General features: G+C 39.1%; 1 protein-coding gene across 2 annotated transcripts in view; it reads right to left on the reverse strand.

Moving 5' to 3' along the window:
- Positions 1-16613: 16613 nt before the first annotated feature.
- SAMD8 (sterile alpha motif domain containing 8) overlaps positions 16614-24687 on the reverse strand; it is a 48056-nt gene continuing 39982 nt past the window's right edge. For both annotated transcript variants that reach the window (XM_063102863.1, XM_063102864.1), the window contains exons 3-6: positions 24566-24661; positions 22436-22553; positions 17151-17301; positions 16614-16978 (exon numbers count right to left, since the gene is read on the reverse strand). In XM_063102863.1, the coding sequence (XP_062958933.1) occupies positions 16674-16978; positions 17151-17301; positions 22436-22553; positions 24566-24661 (670 nt within the window). In that variant the 3' untranslated portion in view covers positions 16614-16673. The remainder of the gene's footprint in view (positions 16979-17150; positions 17302-22435; positions 22554-24565; positions 24662-24687) is intronic.

Consider the following 24687-nt stretch of genomic DNA (forward strand, 5'->3'; position numbering starts at 1 on the left):
GCATACATATTTATGATGGTTATGTCTTCTTGATGGATCAGTCCTTTTATCATTAAATAGTGTCCCTCATTGTCTCTTTTTATGGTTTTTAGTTTAAAGTCTATTTTGTCAGATATAAGAATAGCTACTCCAGCTCGTTTTTCTTTTCTGTTTGCATGGTAAATCTTTTTCCATCCTTTCACTCTTAGTCTATGTGAATCTTTATGGGTGAGGTGGGTCTCTTGTAGGCAGCATATAGTTGGGTCCTCCTTTTTAATCCAGTCAGCCGGTCTGTGTCTTTTGATTGCGGAATTTAAGCCTTTTACATTAAGAGTTGTTATTGAAAGGTGTTGTTTTATTCCTGGCATTTTATTGGTTGTTTGGTTGTCTTAGGTGTCTTTTGTTCCTCGCTTTCTGATTTACTGTTTGGTTTCTGTGTTTGTTGGTTCCTTAGGTTGCAGATAGCATTTTTGTTTGTTTGTTTTCTCTTCATGAATGCCATTTTTATTGTACTAGCGGGTTTTGATTTTTCTTGGGTTTTTATGGCAGTGGTAGTTATTTTTCAGGAACCAAACCCAGTACTCCCTTGAGGATTTCTTGTAAGGGTGGTCGTGTGGTGGTGAACTCCCGCAGTTTTTATTTGTCCAAGAAATATACTATTTGCCCTTCATTTCGGAAGGATAGCCTTGCAGGGTAGAGTATTCTTGGCTGGCAATCTTTGTCTTTTAGTATTTTGAAAATATCATCCTATTCCTTTCTAGCTTTTAGGGTTTGTGATGAGAAGTCTGATGTTAGCCTGATTGGGGCTCCCTTATAGGTGATTTGACGCTTCTCTCTTGCAGCTTTTAAGATTCTCTCTTTGTCTTTGAGTTTTGCCAATTTGGCTATAACATGTCTTGGAGAAGACCTTTTTGGGTTGAATACGTTTGGAGATCGTTGAGCTTCCTGGATCTGAAGGTCTGTGATTTTTCCTATACCTGGGAAGTTTTCTGCCACTATTTTGTTGAATATGTTTTCAATGCAATCTCCGTTTTCCTCCCCTTCTGGAATTCCCATGACTTGGATATTTGAGCGCTTAAGGTTGTCTGATATCTCTCTCAGATTTTCTTCAATGCCTTTGATTCTTTTTTCTTTTTTTTTTTGTCTGCCTGTGTTATTTCAAACAGCCCATCTTCAAGTTCAGAGGTTCTCTCTTCAACTTCTGCAAGCCTGCTTGTTAAACTCTCCGTTGTGTTTTTTATTTCGCTGAATAACTTCTTCAGTTCAGCAAGTTCTGCTACATCTTTTTTCAGGACATTGATTTCCTTGTACATTTCCTCTTTCAGATCCTGCATACTTTTCCTCGTTTCATCATGATGTCTAGCTGAGTTTTCTTGTCTCTCATTCAGTTTCCTTAGCATTATCACTCGAAATTCCTTGTCAGTCATTTCAAGGGCTTCTTTTTCTATAGGATCTAGAGCTTGGGATTTATTATCTTTGGGTGGTGTACTTTCTTGATTTTTCATATTTCTGGTATCTTTTCTTGGATGTTTATTCATTGTGGCAGGGGGTTTCACAGTCCACATACTTGACACTATTGACTGACTAAGATGTTGCTGTGGTTGCCAATTTGGTATGGCTACCTCAGTGACTACTCAGTTGGCCACTAGTGCCTTGTGTGTGTGGTTGCCTCCGGTCTTGGGCCTCTCCAGGGAACCACCTCTCTGGTCAGCTTGGACTCTGCGGGCTGCTAGGTGACAGGGCGGTACCGCAGGGTGTCGCTCCTGCCGCTGCTGCTTCCCCCGCTGCCGCCGCTGCCGCCGCTCCCACCACTGCCACCGGCACCACTGCTGCCGGCTCCGCTGCCGCAGCTCCCCCGCTACCGCTGCTGCTGCTGCCGCTACTGCTGGTGCCACTTCCCCGGCTGCTGCCTCTGGCGCCACTACCGTTGGTGCCGCTTACGCCGCTGCTGGCTCCTCCGCTGCTGCCGCTGCTGCTGGTTCCTCCACTGCTGCCTCCTCACGTCTCCGCGGGTGAGTTTCTGAGGCTTCGGTGCGTTTCACCTGTCTGGTCTAGTCTCGGTCTGCCCGCGTTCTTTAAAAAGCTGGAAATGGAACACTCAAGTAAAAGGGGGCCATGGCAGAGCACCCCCAAATCACAGAATCCATGAAAGCAGCAGCAGCGATAGCAGCAGCATCTCGCTCCTCCTGCTGTCTTCAGGCCTGCTCTGTTCAGGACAGCCTGCTTCTCACTACTGGCATCAAACTCCATCTTTGGCCCCATTTAGCTTTACTTGTCCTTTCTCTGACCCCTTTCATAAGCTACACTAGGAAGTTATACATTAACCTGAAGCAAGGCAAGCATGATTAAGACAATGACTGAAAAGTTAGGCTAACTTAAGGTAAAGATCAAAGCTTTCCTGTTGATGCTAGTGTACCCTTAAGTTAAATGCTCACTGATCATAAGACATCCAGAGGTTGAACACATCAACATATTTTTTATACATGCTTTCTTTTGGTCTCTTTTTTTTGTCCCCAAGTGCCTTTATAAACCCCTGCTACCCTCCAGACGTGGAGCACAGCTGTGCAAGCATATGGATCGCCATCCACCCAATCCTCCCTGTATGTAAGTTACCCATTGATAAACTCTTTGTTAAACTATATGGAGGTGCCTGCTTTGTTTTTCAGTCTTCAAGTTACTTCCCAGTTTGGAGGACAATCTTTTAATTCTATTTTTTCAAGAACTTTTTGAAGTGCTTTCATAATATGGCAAGAGTGGAAATTATAATGGATGTTATGGGAGGAAGTAGCAGGAAGAGCAGTTACCTAGAGAGACCAGGCTGGAGAGGTCAACTAAGGCCGATTAGAACCTGATAAACATAGTACCTGCTCAGGTTCTATTTCCTTCATGAAATTACAAGCATGAGATGATATACAAATGCCCAGTGATGGCCCAGCCATATCAAGGCCTATATAGCCAGTCCAGGTCAAGGGGGAGCACGAGCTGGCTATCCTCACTGCAACTGGAGAATCATATTTCGGGCCATGGTGACAAACTAGGGGGTATCAAAGATGTGGAAATGTAAATCTTGTCCCTGTTACTCTATTTTAGCCATGGACAGAAGTCTAAATTTGTGATTTCTTAATTGAAAAAAAATTGTAAAAGCATGTTAGTCCATTTCATTCCAGGCCAAGCCAAGTGAAAACGCACCAGTGAGTCATCAATGAGATTGTATTTAAAATTCAACAGCCTCAGAGCCAAGACCAGCCTTGTGAAAACAGACTTGAAGGAGAAGAAGCGAAGACAGTGGAGTGGGGTGTGCTGTGGGCAGCGGCCTCTGGTTGGGGACGGGCTGGCCCGGGGGGCTGAGGGCATCTGCGGGACGTGCACAGAGCGGTTTTTTCATCTCACCCAGGAGAAGGAAGAAGATATGGAGAAGGGAAGAGAAAGGAGAGGGAAGGAGAGGAGAAGAGAGCAGAGGAGAGGAGAGAGGAACGGAGAAGACAGAGGACAGAAGAGGAGAAAGGAAAGGAAAGGAAGGGAAGGGACATTCTTTGTCCCCGTCTCACGCAGGGGAACGGTCGTCCACACTAAAGCAAAGGTTCCTCACCACAGTAAGGACATTTTCCTTGACCCGTAGGTGCCTTTATATTCATCTCAAAGGAAAACAACATTTCGAACTCAGGATGACTCCAGGAAGAAAGAAGCAATTGATGTGGGTATTCTGCTGCGATTAGCTTAATTATAAAGAAATTAATTTGCAAGCAGAAGACTGATGTTTAATTTAAAACAGGTGCTTAGATGATGGTATTTGTGAGTTCTTTATCTTTTGTTCTAAATAAGAAGACTAGATAAATAACAAGTATGTATTGAAAAACAAAAGAGTTCAGGACAGTGTGGAACTGGATACCAGCAAATAAGGCTGGAAAAACACACTCTGGCCTCGTAATCAAGCAGAGCCAAGCCTTTGGAGGAGGCTGATGAGAAGGCGCTTTGGGAATAAGATGTTAGGTGTACCCGTTATTTATTGCCAGCTAGCAAACCATACCAAAACTTAGTGGCTTAAAGCAACAATGTAAGGGCCGGCCCGTGGCTCACTTGGGAGAGCGTGGTGCTAACAACACCAAGTCAAGGGTTACGATCCCCTTACCCATCATCTTTTTTAAAAACAAAACAAAACAACAACGTGCGATGTCTCTGATGCTGTGCACGACTGGACAGCTTTCCAGGCCTCCGCTGGGTTTACTCGTGCAGCTACATCAGCACTGGGTTCAGCTGCGCCTCTCTCCTTACAGGATGTTTCATCCCAGCCTCCTTCAAGGTACGGCAGTTTCAGGCCAGCATCGCAAGAGGGAAACAATGAAAGCTCCAAGGCCTCTTCATGTCATGAGTCACATAACATCACTTCCACCAAATTTTATTGTCAAAGCAAGCCATAAGTTCGGCCCCTTATGGAGATGTGAACTTCATCTCTTGATGGCAGGAGCGGTCACAAAAGAGCATGTGATCTACCACAGAGGACTTTGTGCCCACTGCAAAAACACCTGTATGATGTAGAGTGAGTACAGAAGGGCGGAAAAGCACAAATGCCTTTCCCAGGCTCCTGACGATGCACAGCACAGGACACTGGAAAAACTGAGAAGCAGGGTGACCAGTCAAACTTCTGCAGGCTCAACCAAAGCCTTCAGTGAGTGCAGTTTAGGGAGAACGATCTAGCAGAAAAGGCCAGGCAGGGCAAATATAAGGGCCTGCAAGACAGCCCTATATTAAAAGGGGGCATACTGCTTACCCACTCATCCTGACTCTCCAGTAGCCTCACCTTCAGGGAGGTTTGGTTCAGGTATGGTAATTCACAAAGTAGTATAAGCTTATACTCCAATGATTCCTCTTCTTTTTTTTTTCTTAAAAAAAGATGACCAGTAAGGGGATCTTAACCCTTGACTTGGTGTTGTCAGCACCACGCTCTCCCAAATGAGCTAACCGGCCATCCCTATATAGGGATCCGAACCTGTGGCCTTGGTGTCATCAGCACCGCACTTTCCCAAGTGAGCCACGGGCCTGCCTTCCTCTTCTTTTTTATACTGGGGTTGAAAGGCTCTTCGGGTGATTCTGATCACAGATGGAAAACCAATCTGACTGGGAGCCTCAGTGTCACCTGGGAACCTATCAGAAATGAACATTCCTCCCACCTACTGAATCAAACGCAGGATCTAGCAATGTGTTTTAACAAGCCAGGTGGTTGTGATGTGCATAAACTTTGTTCAAAGCATCAGCTTCCCACAGTTCATTCTGTGCTTAAGTGACAGAGGCCCCTGGGCTGCTGGAGGTTTATAGCACCCTCTGCCGGTACCCACCTGCAAAGGCCAACCTCTGAACCAAAAACAGGTTCTCAGAACTCTAATTTGCCAGCCTGTTAATTTTTTTTCTTCAAGTGAAGAAAAGTTAAAAATCCTGCTTACTATTCTGTCCACTGCTGCCTCCTTCTACTGCAGCATTTCTGAGATCATGCTGCATTTTCCTTCGCTCAGCTCTAGCTTCTATTTCCTCGTGCATCTTTCAATTCTTCCAGGTTCCTAATAAAGGACCCAGAAAAGCTTGATGGAACCTTTAGGGGTGACAGGCTCCAGGGCCAGTTAAAGTGCCCCACACAGAAGGAGCTGGGTGGAGGAGAAATTCTCTGCCTTGGCCTAAGCACAGGCACCACTCTGGCTACAATGGAGATGTGGGATGGGAATGTGAGTCACTCTCCTCCACATAACAGGAATCCCACAATGTCTTCCCATGGCACTTCAAGCAAAATCCTGTTTACCAGGCCTGCGAGGCATGTGTGACTGGAGCCCTAGCTACTTCTCTGAGTTCATTTCCAATCACTCTTCCCCTTGCTTACTCTTAAGCCAAACTGACTTCTTTATTGTTTGTAGAACCTGCCAAAGCTGCTCCCCAGGCCAGTGCATGTGGAATGTACTATAAAGCATATGTACTTCACAGGGCCTGGTGTTCCAAAGCCTTGCAGTTTCAAATATTGACCTTGTGGAGGACTGGAAATTTCCCTCAGGCTATAAGTCTCTGGTGTAAGATAAAGATTTGTGGCACAGCAAGGTTGCTGGCTCAAGGACGGACTAGTTACTGATTAATATGTAAAGATACTGAGAAATTGCCATAAGAAGGAATGTTCGCTAAGACCAAGCTTTCATTGGTGGATCACTTAATTGTCTACTGGAATGTCATCTGACTTGTTTCACTGAAAGTTACCAGCCTATATTGTTAAACTATAACCCCACCTATGTTCTCTTCCTGTAACTTCCTGGTCTGGAAAATAAATGCAGGAAGAGAACCCCAATTAGGGGTTAATTTCCCAAGGAAGGAATGCCTCTTGCTGGAGGGTCCCACAGAAGTTAACCACTTTGGGGCTTCTCACTGCTCAGAAGAGATGGGCTTTGAGTAATCTTTTGCAGCTCCATCACCCAGGGGAAGAGGGGTGACAAATCTGTGGGGGGCGTAGCAACACAAAGCAACAAGTGCACTTGCTGTTCCCTCACCCCCAGATATCCACACGGCCCCTCCCTCCCGTCATTCAGGCCTCTGCTCAAACGCCACTTCTGCGGGACTTCCTTTAGTGCTGTATCAGGAAGCAGGTGCTTCTGGTCACCATCCCCTCCCTTTCTTTTTGTTTATTTTTTTGTCATAGCATTTTTGACTACTTGAGAAGTCAATTCCCACCAGCCAAAGGTCACCAGGAGCACACCTTAGTCAAACAAAGTTAAGTTTTTATTAAACTTCCTGCAGCCAGAGATACTAAATACCATGGAGAAGAGAGGGGAATCCCAGTAAGAGGGTTTTAGGAGGGCTTAGTATAGGATTTAGGCTTGTTAGGTGTGAGTTGATCTTAAGGAGAGTTCAAGAAAGCAAGGACGCGAGGTGTTATTCTGGATTGGTTGCTTTCAGAAAGCTGCGGCAATTTGGGATCTTAATTTTTGTGAAGGAGCAAAGCAACAGTACTCGTGTTAATCAGGAGAGAGGGGTGCATGGTTATTTTTGTGGTTGCATTGTGTCTTCACTGCTGTTCAGGCATGATTACGAGGGATGGTGACCCAGCACAGTCATGCAGAATCCTCATCTGATGTTGACATTCTATAAAACTGCTTATGTTCAGTAGGAGAACACCACTGTACCAAGCTAGTCACTAGTTGACAGCTGTCAGGGGTGCTTTTTCTTTCTCATAAATTTATTGTCTAGAAAGTCAGCTTCCTGAAGGCAGGGTCTTTGTTTTGTTTACCACTAAAGCACCAGTGCTTAAACAGTGCCTGGCATAGAATAGGTGCTTAATAAGTGTTCAATAAATGTTCTTTCAAAACACCTTCTATACCTTAGAACCTACATATCAACAATGGAGCCCTCCATCCGGGACAAGTAAATTTGGGTCCTTCAAATGTCCCGTGAGTGGTGGCAGGGCTGATTATAGCTGTTGGTAGGCATACAGGTATTAACATTACCCTTTACAGAACTTTAAAACAGAGAGAGAAACAGAGTCCTCTTGACTTTCCCTTCAACAAGACAGCCTCCTTCAGCAGCTCAGGGAAGACAATTATCATAAAAAGTGCTACTTTCCAGTGGCAAAAGATGACAAAGTTAAAGACTATGCTACAAATAAAATGCGATCAGTCTGTTAGATCATCTTCCTTTTTCCACTCAACAGTTTAGTCATATGGGCTTTTAACAAAATATGACGTCATCCGCAGTTTAATGAGTCCTCGAGAAAGATTTGCATACCAATAAAGTTATCAGCATTCCACCACTCACTTATTATTATTACTATTTTAAAAATACTTATGCAGCTTACTTTTGTAGAAATGGAATTAATATACCATTTTCTAAAAACCTATCAGATTGGCAAAAATAAAGTTTGGTAATATGTTGTTTTGGTGATGGTGTAGGTTAACAGGCAAACTCATATACTGTATTGCTAGTGGAAGAGTAAATTGGTACAACTTCTTTTTTGGTCAGCCTGACAATATCTAACAAAATTTAAAATGTGCAAAGCCGTTGATCTAACAATCTCACTTTCAGCAATTTACTCTACAGATAAACTTGCATATATGCAAAGTGACATTAATTATTGCAGCACTGTTTGAATAGCAAACTATCTAAATGTCTATCTTTCAGAAGAATGAGTCGATAAATTATGACATCTGTATAATGAAATATGCTGTCATTCACAAGAATGAACAAATCTCATTCTTTATGTACTTATAGAAAGATAATGTTAATATGTCTTGTGAGAAAGAGGAAAGCAGCTCTTGACATTGGGGAGCTGGTCTGGGGCCATTAGCTAGAACCTGGTGATGCCTAAAGGTAGCCTGGGATCCAGCCAGACCTCATTGTTCTGTTGAACATAACACCAACATCAGACAAGGAGATCTGTGACTGTGATGGATCAAGATGAAACAAGACTATTGAGTAATCATGTCTGAACACAGATAAAAACATAAGCTATCAAAACCTCAAAAACAACCAAACATTCCTCTATCCCAGCGAATGTAACTGTTTCTTTACTAATTATATCTTTAGCCTTGATTCATTCCTCCCACCTTGTTAAGGTTTATTAATATATCCAATCATAGAAATGCCCTCACATCCTAAAAGCATCAAATTCAGAGCACCTTTCTGCTTCCTGAAAACCTCCCCTCAAATCCACCAAACCCAAGCCTATATCCTATAATAAATCCTTTCCAACACCCTCCCACTGAAATGCCCCACAGTTCCCCATGGTGTACATTCTTCCTCATTGCAATGAGCAATAAACCCAACTTATTCAACTAAGGTATGACCTTGATCTTCAGCTAGAAGGCATTGGCACATATTAAGTGAAATAAGCAAGGTGTAAAACCATGTGTATATGTGCATGTACATGTATATGTTACAATTCATGTAAAATAATGTAAAAACCTTGAAATATTTGCTTGTAGATGCATAGAACACCTCTGGAAAAACACACAAGAAACTAGCTAAAAATGGTTGTTTCCTGGAAGGAGAGCTAAAGACTGAGGCACAGGGGTGGGAGTTTTCAGTACACAGTTACCTTGTTCGTGAATTATTTATTTCAAATTAATAACTTTTTAAAAAGATAATAAGGATCACAGGCGCCACTGTGGAGTTAATAGTAAAGAAAATTTAGCATCTTGCCTGGACAGTGGTGCTTATCAAACTTCTACGTGTGCGGTTTCGATTGTGTTGAAGTCCCTCACGTTACATCACTACTGCCAGAAGCTCTCCAGCTAGGCCTCCAAAATTAGTCTTCATCGAAGAACACGTTCAAATTTCATGTTCTTTGACCTCTTTTTGATGAATACTGCCAATTAGTCTGTATCAGAAAAACACAGGTATTCTCTTCATAGTGTGATCCAGGGATCTTGAGGCTGGACTATGAACAGGTCATGGTGGTTTCGTATTTCTGGCTCTCTTAGGGAGCACTATGAGCTGAGAGCATAGCATTTAAATAACATGGTACTCTGGCAGAGGCCTTAGAGCTGTGAAAGCTGGTTATACAAATTGGGTCATTCCTGTCATACTCAAACTAAATCAAAATCAAGGGCCCAGGGGGTACAGAGCACCTGCTTCAAGAATCTTCTGCTGAAACAGCCTGCTGTAACCCTAAGATCAGTTTTTCTTAGTAGCTGCTAGAACAACCTGCCATGACTCTAAGACTAGTTTTACCTGCTGTGTCACTCACCGGTCAGAGCTTGCCAACTCCTAAAAACTTCACTCGTGCCAATGAGCTTTCTCTCAAAATAATACACAGCATTTCTCTAATAAAACTCCAACTCTTCCTTTGTTCTTTGAACGTACCAGAGACCACACGGGTCTGTGTGTATGCCCCAAACTGCAATTCTGTGATTCCCGAATAAAACATTTGCAGATTTGTCTGTATATTTTATTTGACTTTAACATTTGGTTGTCTTCAAAGTTACAGGTGAAGGTGACAACTGAGCTCTTGTGAGGTACTCTCTGAGCCCAGCACCCTCCTACTAATGTTTCTGCCAGAACCAGCTCCCGCTCCACTTTATGCCTGGCAGCCCAGCATGCCAACGGGTAGGCCATAAGAGAGACAATTTTGGATACAGGGTATATTATACCTTAGATTCATATTACACCAGCTAGTAGCAGTTGGCAGCTCATTTGTTTGGGCTTTGATCTTTCTTGGCTGTGGCAAAGACCTCCTACAGGCTATGCCTTGACCTACTATCTTAGGGTCTCTAGCTTTCCCTTCATCTCCAGTTTGATCTTTTGTATGCTTTCCACCACGTTACCTCTCTGACTCACACTTGTGCTGTTTACCTCTTCCTGTTTTACAGAACTACTTATACCTGTACCCACAACTTAGCCACTGAAAGAGGCATTCCCAACGCTTCCATTTATAATCAAATCAAACACATAACCTGTCAACAGCTCCCTAATACATATACAAATAAATCCAACTTTTTTTTGCATTGCAATTAGAGCCCTCTAAGCCTTTGATCATGTCCTTGACTATCCTATCCTCTAAGCCTTTGATCATGTCCTTGACCTATCCTTCAGGGAAGGTTCAGTTCAAGTTTCACCTGCTTAGTGAATTCTTCTTAGGCACCCCCAGTCCTCAGTAAGCCCTTCCTCTCCCAAGCTAGATGAAGACAGTAAACTTATCTATTGCCTCAGCAGTTTCCAAACATTTCTTTTTCTATCCAACCCTTTTTTCAAAGGTAAAGGCTACTGGGAAAGCCAAATATATTAAATACCAATTCAGGATGAAAATAGTACAAGTGAAATGAAAGCCCCACCTCCTTCCTCTAACCCTGATGATATTTGGCCAGGCAATTTTTTTTGTTTGTTTTTTGGCAGCTGGTGGGTATGGGGATCTGAACCCTTGACCATGATGTCGACCAGGCAGTTTCAAAATTACTGATCTATTCCTCCAGTGAATGTGCTTAGCTATCTTTTCATGTGATCTTCCAGCTAGATTATTAGTTCTCTGGGGGCATAGGTCCTATTTTTATTGACCTAATTCAACTAATATTTCAGGATTATGTATTAGGTGCTTAGCCAGTAAGGCTACAGTACTTTCATAGTCTGGCTCTTAATACAACCTATGAGATAGGCATTTCTTCCCATTTAACACATAAGGTTAAGTGGAGGCTTGAAGAAAAAACCTGAGTTAATCAGTGGCAGAAATGCGACTCACACCCAGATCCTAAGTCTAAATCCAGTGCATTTTCCATTCCACCAAGCCACCTCTAGATCTCTGCTGGACTCTTCTTTCCCAGAATTCCCACAAAAAACCAGCTGGGGCCAGCTCTACAGAGGCAACATATTAGCAGTGATCAAGAAACCAACTTTAGGGCTGGCCCGTGGCTCACTCGGGAGAGTGTGGTGCTGATAACACCAAGGCTCCAGGTTCGGATCCCATATAGGGATGGCCGGTTAGCTCACTGGGTGAGCGTGGTGCTGACAACACCAAGACAAGGGTTAAGATCACCTTACCAGTCATCTTATAAAAACAACAAGCAAACAAACAAACAAAGAAAAAACCCTGAGAAAGAAAGAAAGAAAGAAAGAAAGAAAGAAAGAAAGAAAGAAAGAAAGAAAGAAAGAAAGAAAGAAAGAAAGAAAGAAAGAAAGAAAAGAGAGAGAGAGAGAGAGAGAGAGAGAGAGAGAGAGAGAGAAAGAAAGAAAGAAAGAAAGAGAAAGAAAGAAAGAAAGAAAGAAAGAAAGAAAGAAAGAAAGAAGAAAGAAAGAAAGAAAGAAAGAAAAAAAAGAAAGAAACCAAGTTTAGTCATGAATTAAAGCTCGAACGGTCCCTGCAAGTCTGACAAGGCTTAGTGTTCCAGCTACTCCATGGTTCTGGGCTACTGGGCTACCCCTAACAACCCTTCTCCCTTCTTTTTCTGTTCATCATTATCTCCAAAGCTCACTTGACAGGATGATGGCACCTTCCTACATAACCTACAATAAAAACAAAAAACAGGCAAAAAACTTTAATGTGTCATGTGAGCTTTAATGGCAGGAACTAGATACTACAAAGTTGCAGAGCTCAATCATTTGCAAAAATTTAAAATTCACTGTATTAAAAAAAGGTCAGCTGGCATTAATAATGCAAAGATATTTAAATAAGAAACTGCAATCCAACTTTCAAATGTTTTATTTTTAGTGTTTTTAAACATTTTAATACAACAAAGATATAAAATAATATATATTAGTTAAATCTGGATTTAATTTAGAATCAAGATATTTACTTATGTACAATACTGTGCTTCAAGGTACGGCTACCACAGAAACTTTCACATGTTCAAGTAATACTTGTTTCTCTGTGGAAAGGGAGGCATTTAAGTAGAATTCTCAAACAAAACATGCTCACTTTAGTCCAAGCTAACTTGTTCTCCCATTGAGTACCAGTTTCTACTTCCTTTGTTCCCTATCAGAAATACTTCATTGTCCTAACAATCCATAGATTCTCTGAATGAAAAATTATTACACATTTTAAAGATGACATTACTAACTGATAATATCACCCAGCCTGGCCTTGTTCAGGTCTTCCAAAAACCCAGTAGTTCAGATTGAAACTGACCTGCAATAACAATGAAGTTAACATCGTGTTCCTTTTCCTGCCTTATCAGTCACAAAGCTTCCTTATGCTGAAACATGGAGTACACTGAATAAAAAGTCCTTTGGTTAATTGAGTAGAATGTATTCTAAAAACCAACTTATCAGTAGCTGAAAAATGGCTTATAGATTTCATAGCTATTTGTATTGAACTTGATACAACATAATTTGTCACATTTTAGTTATTTGAAATTGGTGGCATTCGATCGGAGGGAGGTGAGAGGAGGACAAATACCTACTTTCATACTGATTTTAGTAATTCAAAGCCACTCTAAGACAGAGAGGAAAAAAACAAACGAAAACCAACTCAACTTCCGTCTGTCCTCACCGGTCACTTGAAGCATTCTGACCTTTGATGTTACTTACAATTCTCCACTATAGAAGTATAGGTGTAATTCAGACTAAACATTTTACAAATACAAACTATCTAAACTGGCATTAAAACTGACAGGCTTTGTTGGCTTTGAAACATCTAAATGAAAGAAATACTGTTTAAGAAAGCAATTGGGACCGGCCCGTGGCTCACTGGGGAGAGTGCGGTGCTGATAACACCAAGGCCATGGGTTCGGATCCTATATAGGGATGGCCGGTTCGCTCACTGGCTGAGCGTGGAGCTGACAACACCAAGCCAAGGGTTAAGATCCCCTTACCGGTCATCTTAAAAAAAAAAAAAAAAAAAAAGAAAGCAATTGGACTATTCTAAAAGATAGCTTTCTTGTCTCAAATGCCTGCATACCTTAAAGAACTGACAAATGACTATACTATAATTACTTTTTAGTATGGGATAACAGTCTATAAAAAGACCATCAAAGAATTACATTTATTAAATCTTAGAGTTTAAAACAAGAATATGGTTAACGTTCTCAAGCATTTTGGATCTAGAATCCCTTAAAAGTTTACTATGAAATTAACGATAAAAATTGCCTTTTGCTGAATACAGTCAAAGCAGGTTAGTGTTATAAATGTGATTTAATGAATATATGAATAACACTTTCCAAATAGATGTTCCTAAAACAGACTGTTTCTTATCAGCTATAAAAGGATTTGGCTCCTCTGTTCCCCATTTACAAATTATAGAATTTCTGGAATTCTTAGTAATAACACTCACACAGGTACGGGGTAGGAAAGACTAGCACTTGCAGTATCAGATTTTCACTATCAGCAGGTCTCTCAGTCAATGGGTTTTTCTTGTGAACAGCTCACACTTATTTAACTCACTGGTTCTATGGCTAACACTGCTCTCTGATTTAAAAGAATACTAATAAACACAGAGCCAGCACATGGAAGTTATATTCTTGCCCTAGCAATTCTGGTCACAGAGAACTACGGAGAGGATAGGCATGTTGAGAATTCTGCAGATAACTAAAAGAGGTTCCCCCCAAATTATTTGGTGATTATAGCAAACTTGCCTTCTTCAAAACCTCTTACTGCCCACCAACTTCAATTACCTTTCCATAGTCACTACCTTGCCTGGTCTTTTAAAAAAAAGAAAGCCGGGGTGGGGGGGGGAGGCAGCACTGCTGCTAGGAACCTAGAAAATGCATTTAGAACCTTCAACATAACCTCCAGTTTGCATTCCCAAACGAAAAACCTTTTGGTTTCTTCTATACTAAGGTCTCATTGATGTAAGCCTCTCACAAGTCTGCAAACGTAGAACCAAATACAACATCAAAAAATATGTAGACCTAAGGCATGCAGCTTGTCTACCTAGCCACAGTCACACCCAAAATGTAAACATAAATACAATCTTCAGTATGGTTCAGATTTTAACAAGAAAAAAAAAATACGAAGATGAAAATCTGGAAATTTCTGGACAAAACAAAAAGCAACTAAAATACAGGTTTCATGTTTTTAAAAAACTGAAAATTTTGTCTCAGAGTTTTCCAAGAAAGAGACTTGGAGATGATTAATTTATGTAAACACTGCTTTGTCATAGATAAAGCAATAAATTATTAGTCTAGCTTATCTTTTCCTCAAAACAGACATAAGTAAATGCAAGGCTGAAAAGTTATTTTACAATCCTCATTGCAGTCTGTTGTTAGGTACTCTCAATGTCAATAGCTCTGCGTATTTTTCTATTTCGTTCTAGAACAGAATCCATATGAAGGAAAGAAGACTGATGTCAGGAAATTTACCACTAATAGCTATTTAACATTTTAAAACTAATGTTGTCACTTTTTTTGAACACTTTTTGAACATTTTTTCAAAAGCCAACCTTACTTAGTCCCTCCCTACCTGAATCCAGTCTTGTTCTGTCATTTGGAAAAAATGGCAGTAACGCATCTTGTAACCTCAATGGTCAAACCACTCTAATTGGCATAGAAAATATCCTTCACCCTTCATGATTATGCAATTTCTTTAGATGAGATGTCAGCATTTTTGTCTCTAGCATGTAATAGAATCAACAATTTAAGATAGGGTAAGATTCTGAAGTGTGAGATTTAAAAGCGTAATAAAACTTCAGTTACCTTGTGCCATTTCTCAAGTGAGAAATAAAAAATACTCAGACCAGACCCAAATTGGGGTCATTCAGCACTGGTTGAAACTTGTTTGCATAATATTCCTTTCCTACACAATTCATTCAGGGTCCCCTGTTGCTTATACAGGGATGGGAAAATGACTCAAAGTGCAAAAATAAAATGTTTCACCTAGATAAGGAAGGAACAGGCTTCTGCTGTGTGGCCTAATTTTAGACCTCAATACACCAGCAGCTTTTCTAACTCCTTGTTTTAAAATGGAATGTAAAAACCACGCAATTAATATTTCAAGTGGCTAAGCTCATCAGCTGGGGATCAAATTCCAATTCCATAACCATCCTACTGTCATAACTACTATATAAAATCATTAAAAATAAAGTGACAAATGTTATCAGAGGTGAAATTACTTAAGGTACTAAATTTCTAGTGTTATAAACAGCAGCTAAGTTCTATCACTTCCTGACTGCCAAATTAAGACTAAACAGAAAGAATGTATATACACAATTATATTTAAAAATAAAAAATAACAAAACTTTTTTGTATCCAAGTATATCTGAGACTGTTTAGTTCCAATGGCCAAAAATGAGAAATTTTAAAAACCAAAAAGTTATATTATGCCAGCAACCTGTTATAAATTTCTTTCAGGAGAAAAAAATTCTTTGCATGCATACTTCTCTACTTAATGACATAAGAACTTTATCTAACACCTGGTAGAACACTTCTGTTTAGCTCATTAAATAACACCATTTAAAAAATCATAAAATTGGGCTGTCATCTGTCTAACAACTGTAGCACAAAGTTATCCCAGGTACCTACACCACTAAAATTAAGCCAGTTTATTTTTATGGATGCAGCCATTTTACCCCCATGAATACTTACTGATGGTCATACTGAACCGTCAGAACAAAATAGGTACTGCATCTGTTGTTGCATCTTTGGTGCAAAATACCAGCCCTATATCTGCATTAATGAGGAGGCTGGTGACATCCTCATTAGTGTTTTATCTTCTTATGTATGGCCCCTTTCATTCTCTTCTTGTTTCAGGCATCCTGGTATGCTCAGTATATTCTTCTTAAAGATGGCTCAAAGGCAAAAAATATTTGTCAGTAAAACAGATCACTTTCCAAGTTGTTAAGTTTTCAAACAGACACGGAGATTAGTTCAAAGAACAATTATTGCTCACTTGGTAGGGATTTTTCCTTTGAAGATAATAAGGAGCTTCAAAGAATATTACTTCTTGACTAAAGTCCTACTGGAAATCAATAAAAAATCCTCCAACCAGCAAACTGCTTAAGTTGATTTGCTTAAGTTCAATAAGCAAATACTCGACAGGTAAGAGCAACAGGCTGACTCTGACACAACATTAAGTCTCCCTAAAGAGAAGGGACAGAAAACATCTACTTAAGCTTTTTGCTCAAACAACTATGTAAGGACTCTTGACTGTTCTTTCCCACTCTTTTATAATCATAGCCTTGGGAACTTTACTTTGTCAACATATAAACCAAAAAGCAAGTCATCCAGGAACAGAAGGGGGAAAGAGCAAAATTATTTGTTTTCAACAACTACTATACATTTAATCATGAACTCATTACAAAGATACAGTTTTCACCCAATTAGTCTTTTCATTATTGCTGGTTTTGAAAATGGCCAACAATATTCATTAGGTACTGTGCCATTAACATTGCATTCAAAAAAAGAAAACATGGGAAACCAAATCCTTGCTCTCCTACTCTGATGATATGCTCTGGTATTGGCTAGAGTATGGTAGTACAAAAAGAGTCTTGTTGTGATATAAAAGGCAATAAACACATCAATGGAATAATGTTCGTGGGCAGCCAAGATGAAGAAGATTCCAAAGAGGTTGAGAACCCAGGATAAAGTGTGCAAGAAATTCCAGCTTCTTGGTGTATCTAGAAAAAGGACAGAAAGATCGTTTTAAAATCACAATCCTTCGAATGCTTCTCAGTCACATGTTTCTTTGGTCACTGTTTTGCCCATTCTTCATATGACTTGACACTCTTCCCACAGCCTCCTCTGCAGTCAGTCATCAAATGTGCATAGAAGCACTAAAAAGATACTTACATTCAGTGACAAAGAAATTCAGCATAGTTAGGACGACTGTGTGGCCACTGAACATGTAATCTCCACAAGTGTGAACACCAGTCAGGGTCATTCCAAAGCCACTCCAAATGGCAAAGGCCCGGTGTAATTTTTCCCATACGCTGCCATATATCTATAAGGAAAGTTATGAATTAGTGTTTCAAATGCTTGGGGACATGGGTGCTTCCCAACACCCATTTCCCACTGAAATTCAAATGTTGAATGATTCAGAAATAAGATCTAAGGAAAAGAAACCAGGCCCCGAGTCTAGTTATTCCAGGCAGACTCTAAAATGGGTGGTCAAATCTTGGCTGTGTACTCAGAAATATTTTAGTAATTAAATGAAATCAATGTAATTCCTTTACAATGAAAAGGTCACTATAACAAAAACATCTGTAAGTTTTTAATATAGTATCACAGTAGCATTTGTTTGGCTGTCCCTGCCAGTAAGAAACTGGCTATATACACCACATTTTCTTTATCTATTCATCTGTCGTTAAACACTTGGGTTGATTCCATTGTACCTTAGCTATTGGACATAATGCTACAATAAACATGGGAGTGCAGATATCTCTTTGACATACCAATTTCATTTCCTTTGTTTATATACCCAGTAGTGGGATTTCTGGACCATATCGTAGTTTTACTTTTAATTTTTTGAGGAACCTCCGTACTGTTTTCCATGGTGGCTATATAAGTACTACTTTACAATCCCACCAACAGTGTGTGTTACCTTTTCTCCATATCCTCACCACCACTTGTTTTCTTTTGTCTTTTTGATAATAGCTATTCTAACTGGAATGAGGTAGTATGTCATTGTGGATTTTATTTGCATTTCCCTGATGTTGAGCATTTTTGCATGTACTGTTGGCCATCTGAATGTCTTTGAAAAATTGAAATATCTTTTGAGAAATGTCCAACAGCAGATGAATGAATAAAGAAAATGTGGTGTATATACACACAATGAATACTATTCAGCCATAAAAAGGAATGAAACCCTGTCATTTGTGATAATGTGGATGGACCTAGGGACAGCATGTTAAGTGAAATAAGCCAGACACAGACAAATACTACATGATTCTTACTCATATGCAGAATCTAAAAAAAAAAAAGATATCATAGAAGCAGAGTAGGAACAGTGGTTACCAGAGACTAGAGGGGGGGCTATCGGAGGGAGACGATGGGGAGAGGTTGGGCCAACAGGTACAAAGTTACAATTAGATAGGAGGAATAAGTTCTGGTGTTCTTTTGCACAGTAGGGTGAGGATGCAGTATGTATTATATATTACAAAATAGGTAGAAAGAGGTTTCTGAATGTTCTCACCGTAAATGATAAATGCATGAGGTGATAGATACACTAAATACCCTGATTTGATCATTATACAACATATACATATATTGAAACATCAAATTGTATCCCATAAATACATACAATTACAACGTGTCAATAAAAAAGACAGAAATAGGCTATGATAGAAATCAATGGCTACCATTCAATATCCATCCTCCTTGTTCTTCACTAGTAACAGAATCTCAAATATATTGCTGTGACAATAAACTCAGCCAAAACATTGCATTTCCCAGCCTCCCTTGCAGCTAGGTGTGGCCATGTGACTAAGTTCTGTGCAATAAGGTGTTAAGTAGAAGTGTAAAGGATTTCTGGGAAGGCTATTTATAAAGCAAAGAGACACGAACTTGGAGGAAGTCCTTTCTACCTTGCTACCTTTCCTTCTTCTAGCCTATAACTCTGACATGATAGTTGAAGCTCTCCAGCAGCCATCTTGGACCACAAATTGGCTTCGAAGATGCAAGCCAAGTGTTAGGATAGTAGAGCAGAAAGACAGAAGAATCATGGGGTTTTGATGACTCCATAAAGTTATCACACCAGACCTAAGAGTACCTACTTTCAGACTTCTTTTATGAGCCAGAATAAGCCATTGTGTGCTTATTAAACCACAGCAATTTTGTATTTTCAGTCATCAGCAGCCACACCTAATCCTTGCCCCCACACATAAGCTTAAAAAAGCAATCCATTTTGAGGAAGTTTGGATGATAGTTGCTCTTGAAAAAAAGGTGGGAAGATAGTCATTTTTTAAAAAGTCATTTAACACATAATAATAATACAAAAAGTTGCTAAAATTGCATGTGCTTTTACATGATGCAAGGTATACTGTTAAATGCTTTATGTGTTATTGCATTTAATTTCCACAACAATCCTATGAAGTGATTCAATTGTGCAGATGAAGAAACTGTCTTAGAGAGGTCACACAGCTAAGTAATGTGGCCAGGCTATGAACCCAAGGGAAGGCCAATTCCAAAGCCCTATGTCTTAACCATTCTACTATGGCTAATGACCAAAAGGAACAACCTCATATCACAATCTCATTAAAAATCTCACCTGCTGATTATACACTGCCCAGCTTTCCCTTTCACAATTAAGGGAAAGATAGGAAGAGGAACTTATCATCAGAGAAAAGAAAGAGAAGATACTAACTAAACAAATACATATGGTTTGGTTCTTCCATGACTTCTAATGAGTATAGGATTAGAGATGTTACTCTTGAGAATATAAAAAATTATATAGTGAAGAGAAGAGATTGCTAGGAAAAAGTCTCAACCAAGAATAGGAAATAAATGATGCCAATCAAAAAAAGGCAATTATCTCTCAGTTACTCAAGTCTCCCTATCCTTTCCCATTGTCAATGTCCCATATATTCTTCTAGAAAAATGAAAACTAGAACACAACAGAGCAGAATGAATAGGATGCTTTGATAAGGAGCAGATATTTGCTTTAAGTGTTTCTAAATTTCAAAAACAGGCATGTTCTGGTTCTGTTCCCAAATCACTCACTTCTGGGAATGCAGTTTCAAGCAATTAATTTATTACAATGAAAGTGCCTTATGGAGGTTGCTGTAAGGGATCTGAATGCTAGTTACTATCATCTAACTTTCTATTTTTAATGATTGCTGCACATAATACAGGTCAATAAGTAGGTTATATTATAATTCAAAGCAATTAACAGTATTTAGGGCAGATTTCAATAGAAATACCCACATATAACTAACTGAAAATGAAAAACAGTCATTAGAGACAGAAAAAGGCTGTCCATACTACAGAGGGATTGTATCTAATTTATGTCTGTAGCACGTGTTGCAGTCCTATGTACATATATCCTTCTCTTCAGTGGCTGTCCCACAATTAAATTCCTCAGCTACAGGAAAGTCTCTTTTCAGTGTAATAGCATATATTTTTCTTCAAGTCTTTCTTAATCAATTAGCATACTCTCTGAGGGAAACTGTTCACACCATCTACAGAAACAAATTTAAAAATAGATTAAAGATTTAAATATAAACAATAAGACCATAAAGGTGTCAGATCTCTTTTGTTATTGAGAATGGCAATGACTGAAAAGAGTGATAATAAGGGCTAGTCAGTTCAGCTGGTTAAAGTGTGGTGTTAATAACACTGAGGTCAAGGGTTCAAATCCATTTAGGCCAGCCACCAAAAAAAAGAAAAAGAAAAAAAAAAGAGTGAGAGAGAATAAGCACCTGGCAAAAGGGTGGGAAAACTGATATGCATACATGTTGGTAGTAGTGAAAAACTAGTCTTTTCAAGTGGCATTTTAGCAATACATTATGTATGTCCATTAATTCCATAATTCTACTTCCAATAATTTATCTTGAGATAATCAAATAAGTGCAAAAACGCAAATGTACAGGATGTTTTCTGCAGCACTATTTATAAATAGTGAAATTTGGAAATATACAAGATTTGAACACTAGTAAATCATAGAATAGAATACTGTGCAGCTATCAAAAAGAGGAATATAGTTATATGTATTTCTTCAGAAGAAAAGTAAATGACCTACTATTAAATGAAAAATAAGCTAAAAAACAATGTCTGCAATATAATCCCCCGCCCCTTTTTTTTTTTTGCAGCTGGCCAATATGGGGATCCAAATACTTGACCTTGGTGTTATAACGGCATACTCTAACCAACTGAGCTAATTGGCCAGCCCTGCAATATAATCCTATCTTTTGTTTAAAAAGTACCTATAAAACTTGTGTGTAAGCATGCTTAAAAAAGGTCTGTGTGGCTTGACATATAACTGTATTATGGAGTGGGGTTAAAAAAGGGGGAATTATGTGAGCTTCCACTTCTTAATGCATACATTTCTATATAATTTGAATTTTTACAATAAGCTTATATAACTTTATAATTAGAAAAAATTACTTTTCCGTTTTGAAAAACAAACTCCAAAACAGCTTTTACCTCAAAAAAATTTTCCTTTACATTAAATCTCAAGTGCCGTTAACTCATCACCCTCTCTTACTGGTCAGTCTAAGCGTTCCTAATACCTGGAGAAAGTTTTGTCTCCCTTCAGCCCAAGGGTATATGTTTAGTTCTTGATCTCCTCTGGCTGCTTAATCTTCCCTTGTTGGCATTTCAGCTATTTATATAGCAGGACAAGAACTGACTATTTTGTTTTACAAACAACATTAAAATAACAAAGGCATTAATACGTACATTTGAATATTTGAAAACACAAAAGTAAAGCATGGAGGCCTAGAAAAGTAGGATAAGTTCTTTCACCCAAATTTAGAGTCACAACAGCCAATTTTGTATATAAAGTACAAGTGTTTTTAAGGCCTTTAATTTTTTTTTTTTTTAGTAATTCATAACCCTCTTTTTTTGCTATTTGATCCCTTTCTCCACTTCCTCAGCATCTTTAGTCCACATATGACATGCTCTGGTCCCAGTCACAAGTCCTCAATCACTGCTTTTTAAAAAATGTAAGTCAAGTTTGACCATATCCCATTAAAAATATAGTATTCCTGTATCTGGCCATTTCTTTTTTCTTTTTGCTGGCCAGTACAGGGAATACTATATTTTTAAATGGGATATGGTCAAACTGCTAACATTTTTTAAAAAGCAGTGATGAGGACAGTGATGGGACCAGAGCATGTCATATGTGGAACTAAAGATGCTGAGGACAGTGGGAAAGGGAAAAAATAGCAAAAAACGATAATCGAAAGAAACTTTTTTTTCCTATAGCTCCCTGGCATAGAACTAGTATCAATGGATAGAAATAACGGTGGGGGGGTAAATTATGGCTTACCAAATTATTTCTAGAGGTTTATTACAGATATTGCAAATACTCAAAAAGCACATTTTAATATTAAAAACCAAATTCTAGTCCTACTGCATATATTGTGCCATCAACCCACCAAGAACAAGAAAGAATGACAAAGAAGGTAGCAGGCTACCTTTCCAGTACACTGCAGGTGCTGTCCTGGCACGGAGAGGGAGGTCACAAACATGGTAAAGCAGCGAAGCAAGAATACAGTGCCCATCAGACTACAGAGCCTTCGCAGAAGTATTGACCTGTGAATAGGGTGACCAAAAAGGGGGAAAGATCAGAAGAAAAAAAATCAAAAAACCCCAGGCATCAAATGTTTACCTGAAGGGAGAGCAAGCAGAAAAAACACTAGACTCTTTGAAGAGGACAGAAATCCTAGAGACCCTTTAAAGCATCACTGTCCAATGGAATTCTGTGCAATGAAGGAAATGTTCTGTAACTATACTGCCCAATAAGCTATCTAAAGTGGCTCTTGTGCACTATCTATATGTAGCTCTTGAGCATCTGAAATGTGGCAAGTATAACTGAGGAACTGAATTTTAAATTTTATTTCATTTTAATTAATTTAAACTTAAACAGCTACATGTGGCTAGTGCCTGCCAAGTAAAACAGTGCAGACCTAAATTAGATTCCAAGAGCATCATTTCATTGATAAGATAATATGGCTAAGAGAAAGTAAGAGTTATACAAGGTAGAAGACTAGTAAGCTTAGAGTTAGTCCTGTTACTCATTAATTACTCATAAATTATAAAGAGGCCAAGTTAAACACCTATTATTCTAGGAATTTTTTTTTTTGCTCATTATGAACACTAAAGTGGTTCATCTAATACGCATTCTAACATCTAACTTAAGCTATGGTTTTTTTTAAAATACTAAAGTTTTGCATTAAGCATGTCTCAAACAAAAATTCTGGATGTCATTTGGGTAATCATAAACTACATCATGATACCATTTGTACTTTTTTAAATAGCTTAAACCAAAACAGACTAAGATTCTGGAGGACAGGGAGTATAGTATACTTTATGTATTTTCAAATGCTCCTTCCTTCCCTCCCTCAGAGTACTGAACACAAGGCTAGGTATGTGTCAAAGTTTAGTGTGCACATCTGGGATGGAGCGGAGGAATCTTCATTTTAACAAACACTCAGCTGATTCTAATGAAAGTTGTACAAAGACCACACTTTGAGAAGCACTTTCTTTGACTAAGCAAACATTAACACTTGCACTTAACTGACCACTGTTATGCTTTGCTAAACCTACCAAGGTTTTCTATCAGGTAAAATTTTCCTGTTATAAAGAGTGGATAAATTCAAATCCATGGGGTCTCGTGAGGAAAAGTTAACCAGAAAGCAGCAGTGACACACGTGTTTTTAAACTACCTTTGGTTTTAAGCAATCCAGAATTAAAAATACTGATGCAAAATGGGACAAGATAGGAAAGAACGAAGCTCAGTATGGCCTAGAAGTGATAATAATAGCAACCATCGACCTTTCTTTTCACCTTCAAAGCACTGAAATACCTACTTCTCAGGACCTAAACCCCATCACTGTGGTTTACCTCAGCACTTCCCAGTGTAGCAAAAGGATCAAAAATTCAAGAAAGCATTCTTATTCCTCTCCAGTGTTCCAAAGGCAGTGGACAGAAGATAGCCACAAATTTTATAGTTCTTTAGATTTTTTCCTCACCATGCCTTATTTTTTACTTAAATCAAATAATTTCCCCCATAAAGTAGGAAAGAAGACTCCCCTTATGCTTACCTTAATTTAAAAAAAAAAATTCTTCCCTTCGTATTTCTTGGTGAAAGTGCCAGGAAGCACTTTTCCTTTTTAGCAACTTCCTATACCATCCAAAGTAAAACACACTGTGCATGTTGTATGAAATAACCTTTCTAAATGAGCCTCCTCCAAGCAGAGAACAATTTGTTCCATCTAAACATCTGATCAAAGACTGTGGTTTGAATTTCTATCCTTCTGCAGAAAGTGGTATTTCTGATTTGCTTCTAAAGAAAGATATGGTTAGATGGCAACAGTTGGCTCAAGGCTGTAAAATACATTCAGAATACTACTAAATATGTAGGAATTATCTTAGGCTGATTCTTTTGTTAATCAAACCCAAAACATTTTCCTGTCAATAACTACAATGTCACACTGACCAGAGAAGGAAATTAACAAGGAAATTGCAAAGGAGCAAAAAGATTTGATGACTTTGATACAAGAGACTTTGATACTACCAGGTTTTTAATGGAATAAACGAGGTACCTGTGTTTGTGAAGAAGAAGAACCAGGAGCCAAATATAGCACAGAATCATGCCACATACTTCTGTCATTGCAAAGGCCCATGGGATTCTAGGAACACTGGAACAGAACAAAATTTAGTTTTG

The sequence above is a fragment of the Cynocephalus volans genome, chromosome 7 (assembly GCF_027409185.1).
Source record: "Cynocephalus volans isolate mCynVol1 chromosome 7, mCynVol1.pri, whole genome shotgun sequence".
Classification (NCBI taxonomy): Eukaryota; Metazoa; Chordata; class Mammalia; order Dermoptera; family Cynocephalidae; genus Cynocephalus; species Cynocephalus volans.